The sequence below is a fragment of the Gekko japonicus genome, unplaced genomic scaffold (genome assembly GCF_001447785.1).
Source record: "Gekko japonicus isolate JY-2015 unplaced genomic scaffold, Gekko_japonicus_V1.1 scaffold3132, whole genome shotgun sequence".
Classification (NCBI taxonomy): Eukaryota; Metazoa; Chordata; class Lepidosauria; order Squamata; family Gekkonidae; genus Gekko; species Gekko japonicus.
The window spans coordinates 21208-36827 of NW_015164758.1; the positions used below are offsets into that span (position 1 = coordinate 21208).

Consider the following 15620-nt stretch of genomic DNA (forward strand, 5'->3'; position numbering starts at 1 on the left):
CCCCCCAAGATACCTCTTGGAATACTTTCTAGTAATACTTTTGAGTAATACTGAAAAAAATGCTTTTGAATTCTAACCCTGTTACAGATGGCGAGTTGTCAAGTACTTACGAAGATAAGTATCTAACGGTATGCAAGTCTCCAAGTCATCTGTTGGAGATAAAAGTTCACAGATACTTTCAGCCATGTGTCCCTCAGGGAAATTGCTCAAGTCTCCACATTTCTTGAGAATTTCTACACAATCTGATCTTCAAGAAAATAAGATATTTATATATCAAGAACGTGCACAGTGCTTATATCTCATCCCAGTTAGAGTCTGAGGCCCTCCCCCAACACTGCCTTGGTGGTGTGGAGTGTTCTGTGCCACGTCACTGTGATCTGAATGTGAGTTGTAATGGATACGGTGGCCAACAGGCATGGAGAATATATATGTAACGTGTGAAAAGGGGCAGGTGATGCTTTTCATGGCTTGCATGTCAGTAACATCCCACTGACATGGAGCTGTGGTGGCTCAAGTGGTTAGGACGCTGAACTGCAGGCTGTGGAAGGTCAGTAGTTCAGCAGTTCGAGACCCGAGTGTGCCGCAAGACGGAGTGAGCTCCCGTCTAGTTCCAGCTCCTGCCAACCTAGCAGTTCGAAAGCAAGAAATGAGCACCGCAACCCTAGAGTCGGATTCGACTGGCTTTCGAGCAAGGGAACCTTTACCTTTACTTTAACATCCCACGGGCGGTGGACAGGGCCGTCAAGTCACAGCTGACTTAAGGTGATGGGTTTCCAAGGCAGGAGATGTTCAGAGGTGGTCGGCCATAGCCTGCCTCTGCATCGTCCCCCTGGACTGCCACCATGTCTTTATTAAACTTTCCCCCAGGCAGTTGGCCATCTGACAGCAGTGCTGATTCTGTGAACTTAGGCAGGTCGTGAGAGGGAGGGAAGGAAGGGTTGCATCAGTGTTTAGTTCTTGTGGCCCTTTCTTATGTACCCAGGGAAATGCTGATTGCCACTTTGGGGTCAGGAAGCAATTTTTCTCCAGGCTGGTTTGGCTGGAGAGCCTGGAAGGTTTGGGGGTTTTTTTGGTCATCTTCTGGGATCACTGGGGGCCTTGGGGGGAGGTAGTTGTAAATTTTATGCATTGTGCAGAGGGTTGGACTAGATGACCATGGAGGTTCCTTCCAACTCTGTGATTCTATGAACCCTCCTCATGGACCCCATCATCTCCCCCTCCCTCCTTCCATCTGGGAACAGATCTCAGGGCCAAGAAGGTTCCACCTCCTGCATACGGGAGGGAGGGGAAGGGCGTGTGCTCCTCTTGTGGGAGCTGCAGTGCTTATGCTAGTCCAAAAGAGTCAAGCTCCAAGGAGATCTCCAGATGGAGTGAACGAGAACTCAGCCAGCCTCTTTGTATGTGTCCCGTGTAAGACTTTCCCTTATTCCACGTGACCGCCTGCACTCTGTCCCGTATCCACAGTCGTATGGACTAAGGAGAGGGCTTATGCAAGAAAGACGGGGAGAGAGGACAGAAGGGTTCTTACTCAGGTAACGCAGCTTCCCAGAGCTGGGTTAGCTTATGGAGTGCCCAGCTCCTTCCTCTGCCTTATTCCTTTAGAAGAACACCCTGACCTGGATGGCCCAAGCTAGCCCAATCTTATCAGATCTCGGAAGTTAAGTAGGATCGGCCCTGGTTAGGACTTGGATGGGAGCCTACCAAAGACGTCCAGGGTTGCTACGCAGAGGCGGACAATGGCAAACCACCCCTGAATGTCTCATGCCTTGAAAACCCTATAAGGGTTGCCATAAGTCGGCCGCCACTTGACGGCACTTTCCACCGCCAGACTGCAAACCTCTTTCACTCAGGGCTGTGCCGTTTCAAGGGCTCTTCCCTTTCAGACGGACTTGAAGATCCTCTGGCCTCTTACATTTAATGAGTATGCTCAAGCCAGACTGCTGAAAGCGATGGTGAAAAACAGATGTTGTGTGTCTGAAAAAATAGAGGTTATGTGTCTGAAAGCAAAGTCAAAATTCTAAGGCTTAATTCAGATATATACTGTGCTAACCATCATTCAGATCCCAAGCCATCATCGAAGCCTCCAGGCATGCAAGAAGAACTCCTTGGCTGCTTTTATTCACTCCTGCCTTCATGGTAAGGAAGTCTCTGAGGGTCGACTGATGGCAGCAACTGTGATTTGCCCATTTAAACATAGGCTGCGGTCAGACAACAGACTAAGCGCGATCTGGCCCAGCCTCTAATTAATCCAGGTTTGTTTGTAACAGAAAGTTTTGATCAGACGTCCCACTGCAACTGTTTCAGCGTGCGCTCACTCCCATGGTTGATCTATCAGGTTCAAGCTCTTGGCAGGATGGCGGGAGCTGGCGGCCAATGGGATCGCTGGAGGAGGCTGCTGGGATATGTAGTTCAGCATGGGGGAAGTGTTTTTGAAACTGTGCCTTGGAGGTTTTATTATGAAAAACAGTCTTGAGAAGCTCTCATGAGAGACAGAGAGAGAGACAGAGACGTCTGTAAACTATAAGTACTAAACACACAAGCAGTGACTGATGATTATGCTTATGCACACATCCCTACCGGATCTAAAAGGTGGGAGAATGGGAAGGTTCAAACTTCTCAACCGGCTTCAGTTAGCAACAGGGGAGGTTCAGCCATCCAGAAATGGAGAGTGAAAGCAGAGGCATCCATTAAGACCGGATTTTCCCCGGTGGCCACTGACTCCACTTTGAAGACGGGGCAGAACGGGGTGCCAACGACTGGGGGAACTGAAGCCAGATGTTGCTGTCTGATCATACTTTTCAAATCCAGCAGCAAACAGCAACTACATCAGATCAAAGTGCTCATCTGACCGTAGCTGTAGTGTTCAAAATGTTGCTGTGACCACGAATCATGGTTTGCAAATGCACTTCAAACCATAGTTTCTCATTTCAGTTTGCCAGATGATGGCACACCATGACCTATGAATCCAGACACTGAGCTTCCTCAGTCATAGTGAAGACCTAATGTCTGGAGCAAACCTTAGGTGTCAACAAAATTGGCTTGCAGGTATTTTCTGATACCAGAGATGGTGCAGAGTGTTGGCCTGTTCTAGTTCTCAGTGTTGTCTTTTGCCTCTCTCAAATGATATTTTTGAAAGGGCTACGGGAAGCCTGGCATCACACACATGTACAATAATTGAATGCTTTATAGTCGGATGTTAAAAACCTACTTACTTGCAAATAATGCTTCCTCTAGATTTACTATGGCAAGGTTTAATCTGCAGCGAGCAAGCAATTGCCTTCCACATTTCTGGTTGACATTTTTTGATATCTAGAACAGGGATATTTATAAATGGCATTTTAATGGTTCCTTTCTCCCAAAGTTTCATGTCATTCATGGCTCCTTGGTCTGACTGGGCATTACAACTCCTGAAGAGTTCGGTCGGCCTTCAACGAAAAAAATGCAACACATATTCACATAAAAGGGCAAAAAGGACTGCTTTTGAATTCAGCATTAATACTGATACATTTTTAGACATCCTCACAGTTCCAATGGTAAGCCAGATGTGTTTAGAATCCATGCAACCACAGAAGAGGGCCACAATCCAAAACACAGCTAAAGTGTGCTCATCCACTGGTTCCGTGACATCAACAGGGTAAATAAGTTGAAACTGAATCTTGACAAAACAGAAGTGATGCTGGTTAGGATTTCTGAGGTCTTGGAGAGAAGAGAGAAGAGAAGAGATCGGATTTATACCCCATGGCCCTTCACTACCCAAAGGTGTCTCAGAGCGGCTTACAAACTCCTTTCCCCTCCCCTCCCCACGACAGACATCCTGTGAGGTAGGTGGGGCTGAGAGAGCTCTGACAGAAACTGCTCTTTTTCAAGAACAACCCTTATCAGAACTACGGCTTGCTCAAAGTCATCCAGCCAGGTGCAAGTGGAGGAGTGGGGAATCAAACCCGGTTCTCCCAGATTGGAGTCCGCACACTCAACCACGACACCAAACTGGAGGGTGTTTCCCACATCTGACAGTGTTCACATGACCCTTGTAGACTCAACTGAGAGAGTCTGGGGGTTATTTTGGAGAAGCAAGTTAATTCTGCTGCCAAAAAAAAATCTTTCTTCCATTTTCATTTAGCCCAGAGGATGGCTTCAGACCTTGACCTGACTGATCCGGCAACATGGACCCCTGCCATGGTAACTGCAAGGCTACACTACTGTAATGTGTTCTATATGGGTCTGCACTTGAAAGCAACTTGCAAACCCTAGACGGTGCAGAACGCTGCAGTTTACTTACTATCGGGAGCTACGTGGCATATACACAATAACACCTATTCTGCAGCCGTTCCATTGGTTACTGATTAGCTCTCAGGTTCAAGTCAAAGTTCCGATTATTACCTACAAATCCCTTCCTGGCCTAGGACCCGCTAATCCACAGGACTGCCTCTGTCAGTGTGTTCCACTGTGACAGCTGCATTCATTTGAGAAAAGCCTGCCGAAGATGCCACCTTTCAAGGGGATAAAAATGGTGGCCCATGCCCACGCATTCTCTGTTTTGGTCCTCCCGAGTGGAATGACCTACCTGATGAGGTCAGAAAGGCTCCCACACTTCTACCGTTGTGCATAATGTGTAAAGGTGTTTTGAGGACATTTGCATAAATGGAATTGAGATGTAGCAAAATACAATTCTGCATGAAAGGGACTTTCTGTTTTTAGGTAGCTTTTTTTCCTCCTCCCCCTTTGTTTACTGGAGGTATTATACTGTCTGCATTCAATGCTCTCCAATTATAATGCAACATAATATACTCTTTCTATTTCATTGTTCTTTAATGCTGTCTTTTGCATTGTCTCGTATAACTCTGTAACCCACCTTGGGTCCCTAACAGAAAGGAGGACAAGGAATGAAGTACATAAACAAACAAACAAACTAATAAGAAAAGAAGAAGAAGGGATTGGATTTATACCCTGCCCTTCACTACCCAAAGGCATCTCAGAGCAGCTTACAATCTCCTTTCCCATCCCCTCCCCACAACAGACCCCTTGTGAGGTAGGTGGGGCTGATAGAACTCTCTTGAGAACTGTCCTTGAGAGAACAGCTCTGAAAGAACTAGTGACTGACCCAAGGTCACACCAGCAGCTGCATGCGGAGGAGTGGGGAATCAAACCCGGTTCTCCCAGATTAAAGCCTGCACTCCTAACCACTACACCAAACTGGCTTAAGCGTGGCCAAAAATGTATGGCTGACAATCATGAGTTTTATAAGACTGGGAAAAGATGGTTTGCTGTTTCTTAAAGTAAATACATGAAAAAAATACAGAGATTGATCTTTGGCTTTGCCAGTGTGGTGTAGTGGTTAGAGCATCATAAGAGCACCTGGGGGACCCAGGCGCAAACCCCACTCAGCCACAGGAATTTGCTTGGCGATCCTGGGCTAGTCACACCCTCTCAGCCAAGCCTGCCTCACAGGGTGGTTGTGAGGATAAAATGGAGGAGGGGAGGATGATGTAAGCGGCTTTGGATCTCCACTGGGGAGAAAGAAGGGGTATAAATGAAGTAAATAAACTGTTTTAATGTTTTACCGGCTGATGTCTTTTTGGTTCTTTTACATATTTGGTCAATGACTGTACTGATAAAAATATTATTAAGTAAATAAACTGAGAAAGTGTTTTGGAAACAAAAGGCCGAAGCGCGGTTTTTATGAACGCGTATCAAACTGCCTTTTTAAAGGATTGTGTTTAATTCAACAAAACAAAAGGAGAAGCAGCAAGCCAGTAATGGAAACATGCAGAACATGCAAATCTAACAAGAAATTCAAAACCGGAAATGACAATTTCGTAATCTGATGGCACAGTATAGAATACATAACTACTGTTTATCCAGATTCGATGAGATTCTGGTGCATTAATGGAATTTACAATGCACTGAACACACAAGGAGTTATGAGGCTCAGAAGTTAGAGGAGAGCCAAGTCTCACACCTTCGCATTCATGAAATCCCTTCAGGGTTCCTTTTAAACTGCCCCGCGTTCAAAATGGGTGCACATTTTAAAATCCCCAAGATCCAGCAAGTACATCAGCTTCTAGAAGGATATAATCATGCATTTCACTATAGGACAGTATGTTTTGTACAAAATATTTAATACCTGTTATTAAAATTAGTGCAGTAAGTCAGATTTCTACAGCCCAGCTGACAAGGTTCACGTACATCTGCTAAACAGGTCAACATGGAAACTTCGAGGGAATTGTATTCACAAACACGATCGAATTCTTGCCAGCTCTGTGTATTGCCCCAGCTGCTGCTATAAAGTTTAGTGCATAATTCTCTAAAGGGGGGGAAAAGGTATACAATAAAAATACTATGTTTCCTAAACCTGCCTGGATAAACAATACTTAGGACAAGCGTTATTATCCAAAACATGATTTTCTCACAGAGAGCCTATGAAGATTATGGAACATGAACAGATGAAGGGGTAGGCCAAAACCAGCCTATCGAAAAAACTGACTGCTTTCTGAGCAATATAAGGAAGTACATGACGTTTTATACCCAGAATGACATAGTCAGAAAGATAACATCCAGAAATCATAATCGGTCACAAAATGACAAAGCATAATTCGAGGAGAAGAAGAAGAGATTGGATTGATCCCCCGCCCTTCACTACCGAAAGGAGTCTCAGAGCGGCTTACAATCTCCTTTCCCTTCCCCTCCCCACAACAGACACCCTGTGAGGTAGGTGGGGCTGAGAGAGCTCTTGACAGAAACAGCTCTTTTTCAAGAACAGCTCTTATCAGAACTAGGGCTTGCCCAAGGTCATCCAGCCAGGTGCAAGTGGAGGAGTAGGGAATCAAACCCGGTTCTCCCAGATTAGAGTCTGCACACTTAACCACTACACCAAACTGGCTCTCCTCACCAAACCGGTCATTCATTCATTGGTCAGTTACAGGAAAAGGTGTGACTACATGGTATCTTAAATGTTTATTTAACCCAACCTATTAATAATATTTATTTATTCATTATTTATTATATTTATATCCCGCCCTCCCCGCCTTGGCGGGCTCAGGGCGGCTAACAACATAGATATATAGGTATATACACATACTAAAACCAGCATAAATTAAGATGACAAGATAAAACCGTAGGTACGCAACACATGGCTATAATACAAGATGGCGACATTCTGTCATCATTTGAATAGCCGCCTCCAGGCATCTGCCGGGCTGTCAGTCATCCGGCTGGTGGTGGATATTGATGCTAAGCCCAGGTTGGTGGTGGTATTGATATTGATACCCAAGGATTCTTCATACCCAAACAAAAGGCATTGTTTTCAGATACGAAACCAAAGCCCATGATAACCCAGACACTGCAGAATTTTACCCCAAACAACTAAAACCATGAACTCTATATTTCAAGCAAATACATCTATTGAAAAACCTATCTTCTGTTGTACCAGCGATACTGCACGGAAGGCCTGTTAAAAACACCAGAGAGCTAGATAGCTATTTCATCAAACATCTTAAAAGGAAAAAAAGAATGTTATTTCTTGTCTGCTAGCATCAGCTAGAAAGGACACTCTAACCTACAAAGGAGAGGCCTTACCACTTAGTAGGCTTTGATTAAATCCTAATAAAACCTTAATATAAAAATTCATAAAACCAGAAAAATATAAGTATATGAATAATCTGGATTAAAAAATCATTATGTATCCCCATCCATGCGACGTGCCAGAGACCCTGGAGAGCCACTGTCACTCCGAGAGGATAATAACAATGGACCCGTGGTTCGATCCACATGTCAAACTGTGGAGATGACAGCCGTGTTGGTGAAGAATTTCCTCTCTGCCACCACTGCACTGCTTAAATCTTACTTAGCTCTATTATTTAAGTGGTTAATTATATATTAATATCTAAATCTAGACTTTCTGAATACTGAATTCAACAATTACATGTGATGATTTTGTGAGATTCTTTGCTGACGAACAGTGCCAGATGTACTCTCGTCAGAACCCACTGCCTTCAATTAACTCAGACGGGTGTTGATTTGCTTAGGATGGCACTGAAAGCGTCTCTGATCCTGAAGCTAGATTAAAGGCATAGTTGTTTCAGGGGCGTAAGAAGCATCTGCTTGTTTTCTATGGACAGTTTCAAGTTAATCCTCTTGAAAGAAACAGATTGGGTGTCTGGGGCTATTAAGGCCATCGTGGGCAATTCAGAGCCCTGGCTTTTCTGACTGGTTAAATCACGCCAAGAGAAAATAAGAGCTCCTCTGACCAAGAGTATCAACCCATCTATGGTGGAAAGATTTTCCCCTCAAACTTCGAAAAATCAGTGATCAGGCCTCACCTGTCACTGGCGAAAGATGATGTGGGCAATTACAGGCCAGTTTCTAGTTCCTTCTTAACTGGCAGAGGTATTTCAGACTACCTGAATAACTGCCCTTGACCCATTTCAGTCCGGCTCCTGACCTGATTTTGGGACAGAAACACTTTTTGTTGCCTTGGTGGACTCTCTGTATCGCCGGCTGGACAAGGGGAATTCCTCTCTGCTGATTTTCTGTTAGATCTGCCGGCAGTCTTTGACACTGCTGATCACATTATCTTTTTGACATACAGATGGCTCATTCCACACAAGGCCAAGAAGTTGTTTTTAGTTTTGTTTTTTCTATTTTTAAAATTAATTCTATCAAGAAGAATTTAAATAGTTGTTACCCGCTTTGTGTTCTGGGATGCCTGGGAGAAAGGCAGATAACAAATATTTCATGTTAAATAATTAATAAATATGCCAGGTTAACTGCCCAGGCATCTCTTGGATGGAGTGTGCGCCATGCTTAATCTCTCAAAGATCTCTACGGTTTTCTCGGGCACTGGCCAAATGTGTCACCTACTAGTGAACCCAACAATGGTAGCAAGCTTTCACCTAAACATTAACCAAGATGAAGCAATGCAAGGTCTTCTTAGCAGGGACCCGCGGCAGCAGGAGAGGGAGAAAAATACTGACCTGCAAATGGATGTATTTGCTTTGGAACAGCAGTGCAGCTTAGCACCGTCCAGGCCAGTGGATGGTGGAGGGTGCACCGTGACTCCCGGGTGAACAGATCTTGAGCTCTCTAGGAAGCACTGCCAGAGAGGATCCTGAGGCAGAGGCATTGTCTTACAGCTTTCAATAAGCCCGTCCACAATTTCAAGTTCTGTTTTCATTGACATCAGGATCCTTCTACACGCTGTTTGGCAGGCATAATCTTCTGCTCTGTCACAGCAGTACAAACCTATACAGCAGAAAGACGTAAAAATCATTACCTCTTGCGTAGTTGTCATGCTGTAACATGGGTCTGGATTTTAAACTCATGCTGGTAGTACGACACTTCCACTGGTGGAGGACGGCTGAATGACTTTTGTCGATTCCCCCCTCCCGTTCTGCTGCACACACCACAGGAATTCCCTAAGCAGAATTTCTGGGGGTTTTATTTATTTTTAAAGTGTATTATTTGCATTTATATCCCACCCATCCCGCGGGTTCAGTGGGCTGCTGCAGGAGGGGAGAGGCAGGAGCCGTCCCAGTGTGCCAGCTAACCTGGCAGGCAGTGTTTTTGGATCCCACGCACAGGACCAGAACACCATCACCGTTAAACAAAAGCAAAAGAGAAAACAGTACAGTTATTTCTTCTGATTAACTTTAAAAGTAAATAAGCAGAATGGTATGGATTAATAACAGGTACATGAATGATCATAACAGAAAATGGTGTCACACTGCAGCTACCTCTGTAGAGTATTTCCATGCATCAGATATATTCAAGCACGATCTGCAAAACTTTTAAACTTTTCTTATACTTACTATCCGTTGAGTTTCTCATTGGATAGGACTGTGTGTAGTTGTTCACACAATGAATTAACTGTGGGCTAACAGAGGCACAGTAACTTTCAACAGCTTTTATTTGAGAAGGACCCGGAGACGAGTCTGTTCGAAAAATTGCTTGGCAATATTCCCGGCAGTTTGTGTGATGACCTGCATAGCTGCAACAAACTGATCCCACTGTGGAGGCGGAAAAGAAACAAGCCAATGTTATCAGAAAACGTTTGAAACAGAAACAGAATTGTATTCTACAACAACCGAATCTGTACTGAATGAGAACTTGTATTTGATCAAAATGTTATACTTTTCCAGACTCTAGTGACTGAATACATACAGAAAACACTCTGAAATTCTGTCCAGGCAGCCTGTCAAGCAACTCAAGCAGTTGCAAAACAGACAGAGCTATCTCCTTATAAACAGTCAGACCACCCTATCTCCTTATAAAGAATTAAGAAAAGAACTTCTCCAAAGGAAATAAAGGAGAAATACTGAAATATTTATCAGGAAAAGAAGGGGGGGGTTTTGGAAAAAATACTTACTTTCATTTCTGTTAATGCAACTATAAAGAGAATTCTAGAAATAAAACCAAAAAAGAAAATTACTGAAAACCTTCACGAGCTACTACAAAGTTAAGAAACTATCTTCATTCATTCATTTCATTTATTATGATCCTAGATCAGCCAACACCAACATAAGAGCACAACAAAAAATAAAACATATAAAAATACGAATTCTTAACTCTGTTAAGCACTAATTTCAGTGATTTAAGGCGGTTAATATAAAGACTGAAGCATCTGCTTCTTACTGACAGGAGCCAGAGTGCAAAATTTATTTTTATTTTTTTATTTCTTATTTATAGCCCGCTTTTCTTGTAGGGACTTAAGGCGGAACCAGTAAGGCAATCTGCAAGGAGAAGGGATACATAAAATGTATCAGGTCTGCCTGAAGCTTAGATAAAACAGGAGTAATATACAGAGAACGAATATCCTTACAAAATGAACACTGAAGTATGACAAAGAAAAAACTGGGTTCAACCAAATGGATTCAAAAGGAGGCAAATAACAGCAAAATCCTTCTTAGAAGCTAAGGTTTTTATTTGATTGATCACTGCCAAGAGAAGCATCCCTACACAAGTTCAAGGCGCTGACACTTGAACAAAGCAACACTCACATCTTATATAAGCAAAATTACATTGCTACAGAAAAGTAAAACTTATCCAATTGATTTACAACTACTGCACCAAATGAGAACCAATCAGACAATGCTGTCCACTTCCCCTTTCAAGACCCTCACGACGATTTCATAAAACTTTTCAAAAATCCTACTAAGTTGTTAGTCTCACTCTGAACTGTTTTACTTGCATAAATATTTGCAAGGAAAGCAAAATACTGCTGATGAGCTGATTTTAACCTCTTAGTTAAAGTAGGGTGTAGGTTTAAAAACATTCTTTCCCTAACGCAACAACTCACTTGGAACTTGGAGATACTTAAAAGTGCATGTCTAGTATATTTCTCATGACCCTGACCTAGGTAGCCCAGGCTAGACTGATTTCATCAGATCTCCAAAGCTAAGCAGGTTTGGCCCCAGTTAGCATTTGAATGGGAGACCACCAAGGAAATCCAATGTCATGATACAGAGGCAGGCAATGGAAAACCACCTCTGAATGTCTATTGCCTTGAAAACCCCACAGGGCCACCATAAGTCAGCTGGAACTTGGCAGCACTTTCTATCACAGTATATTTTTCGTACTGCTTGCTTCAGCTTTCTGGTTTGGTGTAGTGGTTAAGTGCGCGGACTCTAATCTGGGAGAACCGGGTTTGATTCCCCACTCCTCCACTTGCACCTGGCTGGATGACCTTGGGCAAGCCCTAGTTCTGATAAGAGCTGTCCTTGAAAAAGAGCAGTTCCTGTCAGAGCTCTCTCAGCCCCACCTACCGCACAGGGTGCCTGTTGTGGGGAGGGGAAGGGAAAGGAGTTCGTAAACCACGCTGAGACACCTTTGGGTAGTGAAAGGCGGGGTATAAATCCAATCTCTTCTTCTTCTAATATGCCTGGGCTCTTTTTTCCCTTGACATTTCTCCTTCAAGTAAAATGTCTTCAGCTGTTTCAGCAGCATTCAGTTGGCAAAAACACAAATGGTGCAAATAAGGAATATCTAAATATCTGCTTTGAAGGAAGGAACGATTTAAACAGGAATGAAAGCTAAAACCAGAGGAACCACCAGAGGAAAAGGGCATACCATTTTGCCACCAAAATAAGTGAAAAGGCATCTGTCAAGAAAACTTTGTTGCTATCTGCAAAGAGGACACTGAAAATGGTGACTGAAATACACAGGAAGGCTGTGTGATCAGTTCTGAGGACTATGACTCCTCAAGGCCATGTGGGGTCGCAAAGAGCATAATAGACATTATGATGCAAAAATGCTACCTTCAAAAATTTGAATTATCCACATAATTCAAGAATTACAGAAGGATTACAAAATTATTTCCTAGTTGCAGCAGTGGAAATACAGTCGTATAAGGATTCAAAACTGATAGTGAGTGGAGCAGTTGAATAGAATAGTTTAAAAGTGAAAGCAAAGAACTGGAGAACAAGAAGCCTTACCATCTATTCTAGAACACTGAACTTTATACTGCACAGGGATATTAGGCTCCTAAAGGAATGTTTAGATATCAATTTTTAATTTGAATTTAATAGAGATCTTTGGGATGATTCACCATCATTGGATCGTACAATCTAACTGCTGGCTTTATTTCAAAGATCCCTATTTTCCCATAAAATTTAATTTATCCCTCAGCTTTAAACCAAACTTAATTTTTAAATCACAACTGACAGCTCTATATATTTTCTACATGCACAATAATTTTAAGTACATGTTAATAGAGGATGTTTTTGCCATCAGTTTGACATTTAAATCAGCTCTGAGAGAAAAAAAAAACTAAACTAGGCAATGTGGCAATTTAATCTGACAATTAATTATAGTCTCCAAAAAAACAGGTAATCTACTTCATAAGCCTAGTTCACACAGGTGAACAAGGGTTCAAGGAGGAAGCCCCAAGAACTGCACACACAACGTTTCCCATCTCATAATTTTTTAATTTTTATCTCCTAGTTTCAGCATTTCCTGTAACTACCATCAATCTGAGTTACAATGACGTCAGCTATACGCCTATGTTTAAAAATCATGAGTATATCCAAGTTTGCAAAGTTTAGGTGTGCCCAGCTGCATTTTAACCTGAGCTGATGATGGGCAAGTACAGAATGCAAACCAAACAGAAGGGAGGAAGGGGAAATTCACACATAAAGAAAGGAGCGGTGGTCGCTCAACTGTATCTTCTGCTCCCTAAATCCAGATCATGTGAACCAGGCCATAGGGAAAGTACCCCATTTTTAAATTTGCATATTTTATCTGGATGCTGTCCTCAAGCTGTATTTGACTAAGAGTTTACTAATTGCCAATTCCTGACCTGTAGATTTATTTTAACTAGCTCATCTCCACCTCCGGAATTTTTACATAACTATCCGCATCTAACACTCTGCATCTTTCAACAGTATTGGATTTACTGTATTTTCATTTTTAGTGTTACTGAGACATTCTTCTGCCACCAAAACCAGCCGTGCTGACTCTGAAGTTTACAATCAGGACTGTAAAATGTACTGCGCAACTAGAATTCAGAATTGGAGATTTCCCCCCATTATCAACAGGGATGGGCATGAACTGGGAAAATGGAGGTTCATGAAGGTTCGTGGTATCTCACAAACCACAAACCTCCACTTTAAATGGCTGTTGCAAGCTGCACCACCACCGCCACAACTTGCAAATAAACTCAGAAGGCATCACTTGCCAAGCCACACCACCGCGGCTTCTTTAAATACCTTCTCCAAGCCCTGCTGCCCACACATACCTCCCAGAGCCACCTGGAAGATCTGTGGGAGGTTCGTGGGAGTGGGATGGCAAGAACCTCAGTTTGCGAACCATGAACCACAAACTGAGCCCAGTTCATCATGAATTTAGGTTTATGAGCCAGTTTGTACCCATCCCTAGTTATCAGCATTTCTGACACGATGAATCTTTGAACACTTCCCTGAATATAATTAGCTGATAAGCTTCTCCCTGCTAGCTGGTAAAACTCGGTATATCAACCATACTGATTTGTCTATAACCATAGCAGTTTAGGGGATTTATTATGAAACTACAGCACATACTGCACAGACTCTGGGAAAACTGGGCAAATTACTGCATCCTATGGGTTTTGGGATCTTTGGCATCTGAAATGTATTTACAACCTGGTAATGGGACTTTTGTGACAGCACAGAATCTATTCTTTATTTCCTACATTTATAATGTGCTGGCCTTGTTTGTTTTGATCAACAGAAACCCATCCCCATCAGTGTCATTTCACAAACTTTTTAAAAAAATCTTCTGAGTTTTAGAAATGATTTGGAGGGGAGCTGCTACCTGAGAAGCACGTGCCCTCGGGCAGGCAGAACCAGTTATATAAGCAGCGTGATTTCTTCCAATCCACACTTTCTGACTGTATCCATCCCCCAGAGTTACCCCATATGGCACTTCCTTAAATACAACAACATATCTCATTTCTAAAAAACTAATAACATTATTCACTTTTTTCTCTTTTATAATGCTAAAGGTTTGGCTCTAAATTCTGAAAATACGTGGCTTTCAAATTTCCCTCAATTTTTTCCCTTCCTTTTTACATTCCAAACACATTATGACTTTGAAAATAATCTGAGTAATTTCATTCAATCACCATCCTGCACATACTCATTATCAAACACTATTTCTATTCTCTAGAAATGGATATCTGGACTTCTCATGAGAAGTTCTGTTTTTTGGGGGGGAGGGGGTCCTCCCCTCATGTCTGAGTCATGCATTTTATATTCACCTTACTCCTCTTTTAACTCTGCGCATTCTCTAAAGCAGCCCTTCCCTGAGGAGTACTTTTCTCCAGAACTCTGAAATTTTATGTCTTTTATATAACTGTTTTGAATGTAGCATTACCTTCCAAGGACATATCTTGTACTATCGGGGTTCTTAAGACTATTTTCTTATCTAGTTTTATGATACATTACAGAATTCTGTAGATGCCTCTCAAAAGATTTATAGCCACATGTGTACTTATACACAAGCATAATGTTCCTTTTTATTAAGCAAGCAAAATGTTATTAACCACTCACAACATTTCATTCACCGTTATCTTTAGAATCGACCTTCCTCTGTCCCTTCCCCATAAAAAAGAATTCTCTGTTAAAATTCTTTTCTGCTGTCTCCCATCAAAGGAATTCCACAGCTACCAAGACAACCTTCAGAACTCAGTGTTCTGTTTTTCCAACTCAGTGTTCTGTTTTTCCAATACTATCAGGTCTAATATTTGAAAGACAGTTTATAAGGCTTTGTCTGATCCAGGCTACTGTAACCTCATGGCTAGACTACTACAGAGAGTTCTACTTGAGACTATCCTTGAATTCATCCCTGAAACTTCAGCTAGTACATATTCCCTCAGCTTGTCTTTTGGCTCGACCATGCTGGTACGAACAGATAACACCAGTGCTGAACCTGTTCCCTTGATTGCCCAACTATTTCCAGGCTTAATTTAGGGTGCTGGTTCTCATCTTTAAAGTCCTTCACATATCTGGGTTCCACATAAACCAAGGACCGTCTCTCCCGGTAAGAGGCTATGCATTCACTTCATTCCTCTCGGCAGCTTATACTCGCCATCCCATTACATAGGACAGATCACAGTTGCATCTCTCTGGAACAGCGTCCCAGAAGAGTTG

The 15620-nt window shown here is 42.6% G+C and overlaps 1 protein-coding gene across 1 annotated transcript in view; it reads right to left on the bottom strand.

The window, feature by feature from the left end:
- RECK (reversion-inducing-cysteine-rich protein with kazal motifs) overlaps nucleotides 1–15620 on the bottom strand; it is a 50421-nt gene that overhangs the window by 17422 nt on the left and 17379 nt on the right. The window contains exons 6-11 of the mRNA XM_015409683.1: nucleotides 10364–10397; nucleotides 9807–10004; nucleotides 8973–9240; nucleotides 6125–6304; nucleotides 3213–3425; nucleotides 111–247 (exon numbers count right to left, since the gene is read on the bottom strand). Coding sequence (XP_015265169.1) covers nucleotides 111–247; nucleotides 3213–3425; nucleotides 6125–6304; nucleotides 8973–9240; nucleotides 9807–10004; nucleotides 10364–10397 — 1030 coding nt within the window. The remainder of the gene's footprint in view (nucleotides 1–110; nucleotides 248–3212; nucleotides 3426–6124; nucleotides 6305–8972; nucleotides 9241–9806; nucleotides 10005–10363; nucleotides 10398–15620) is intronic.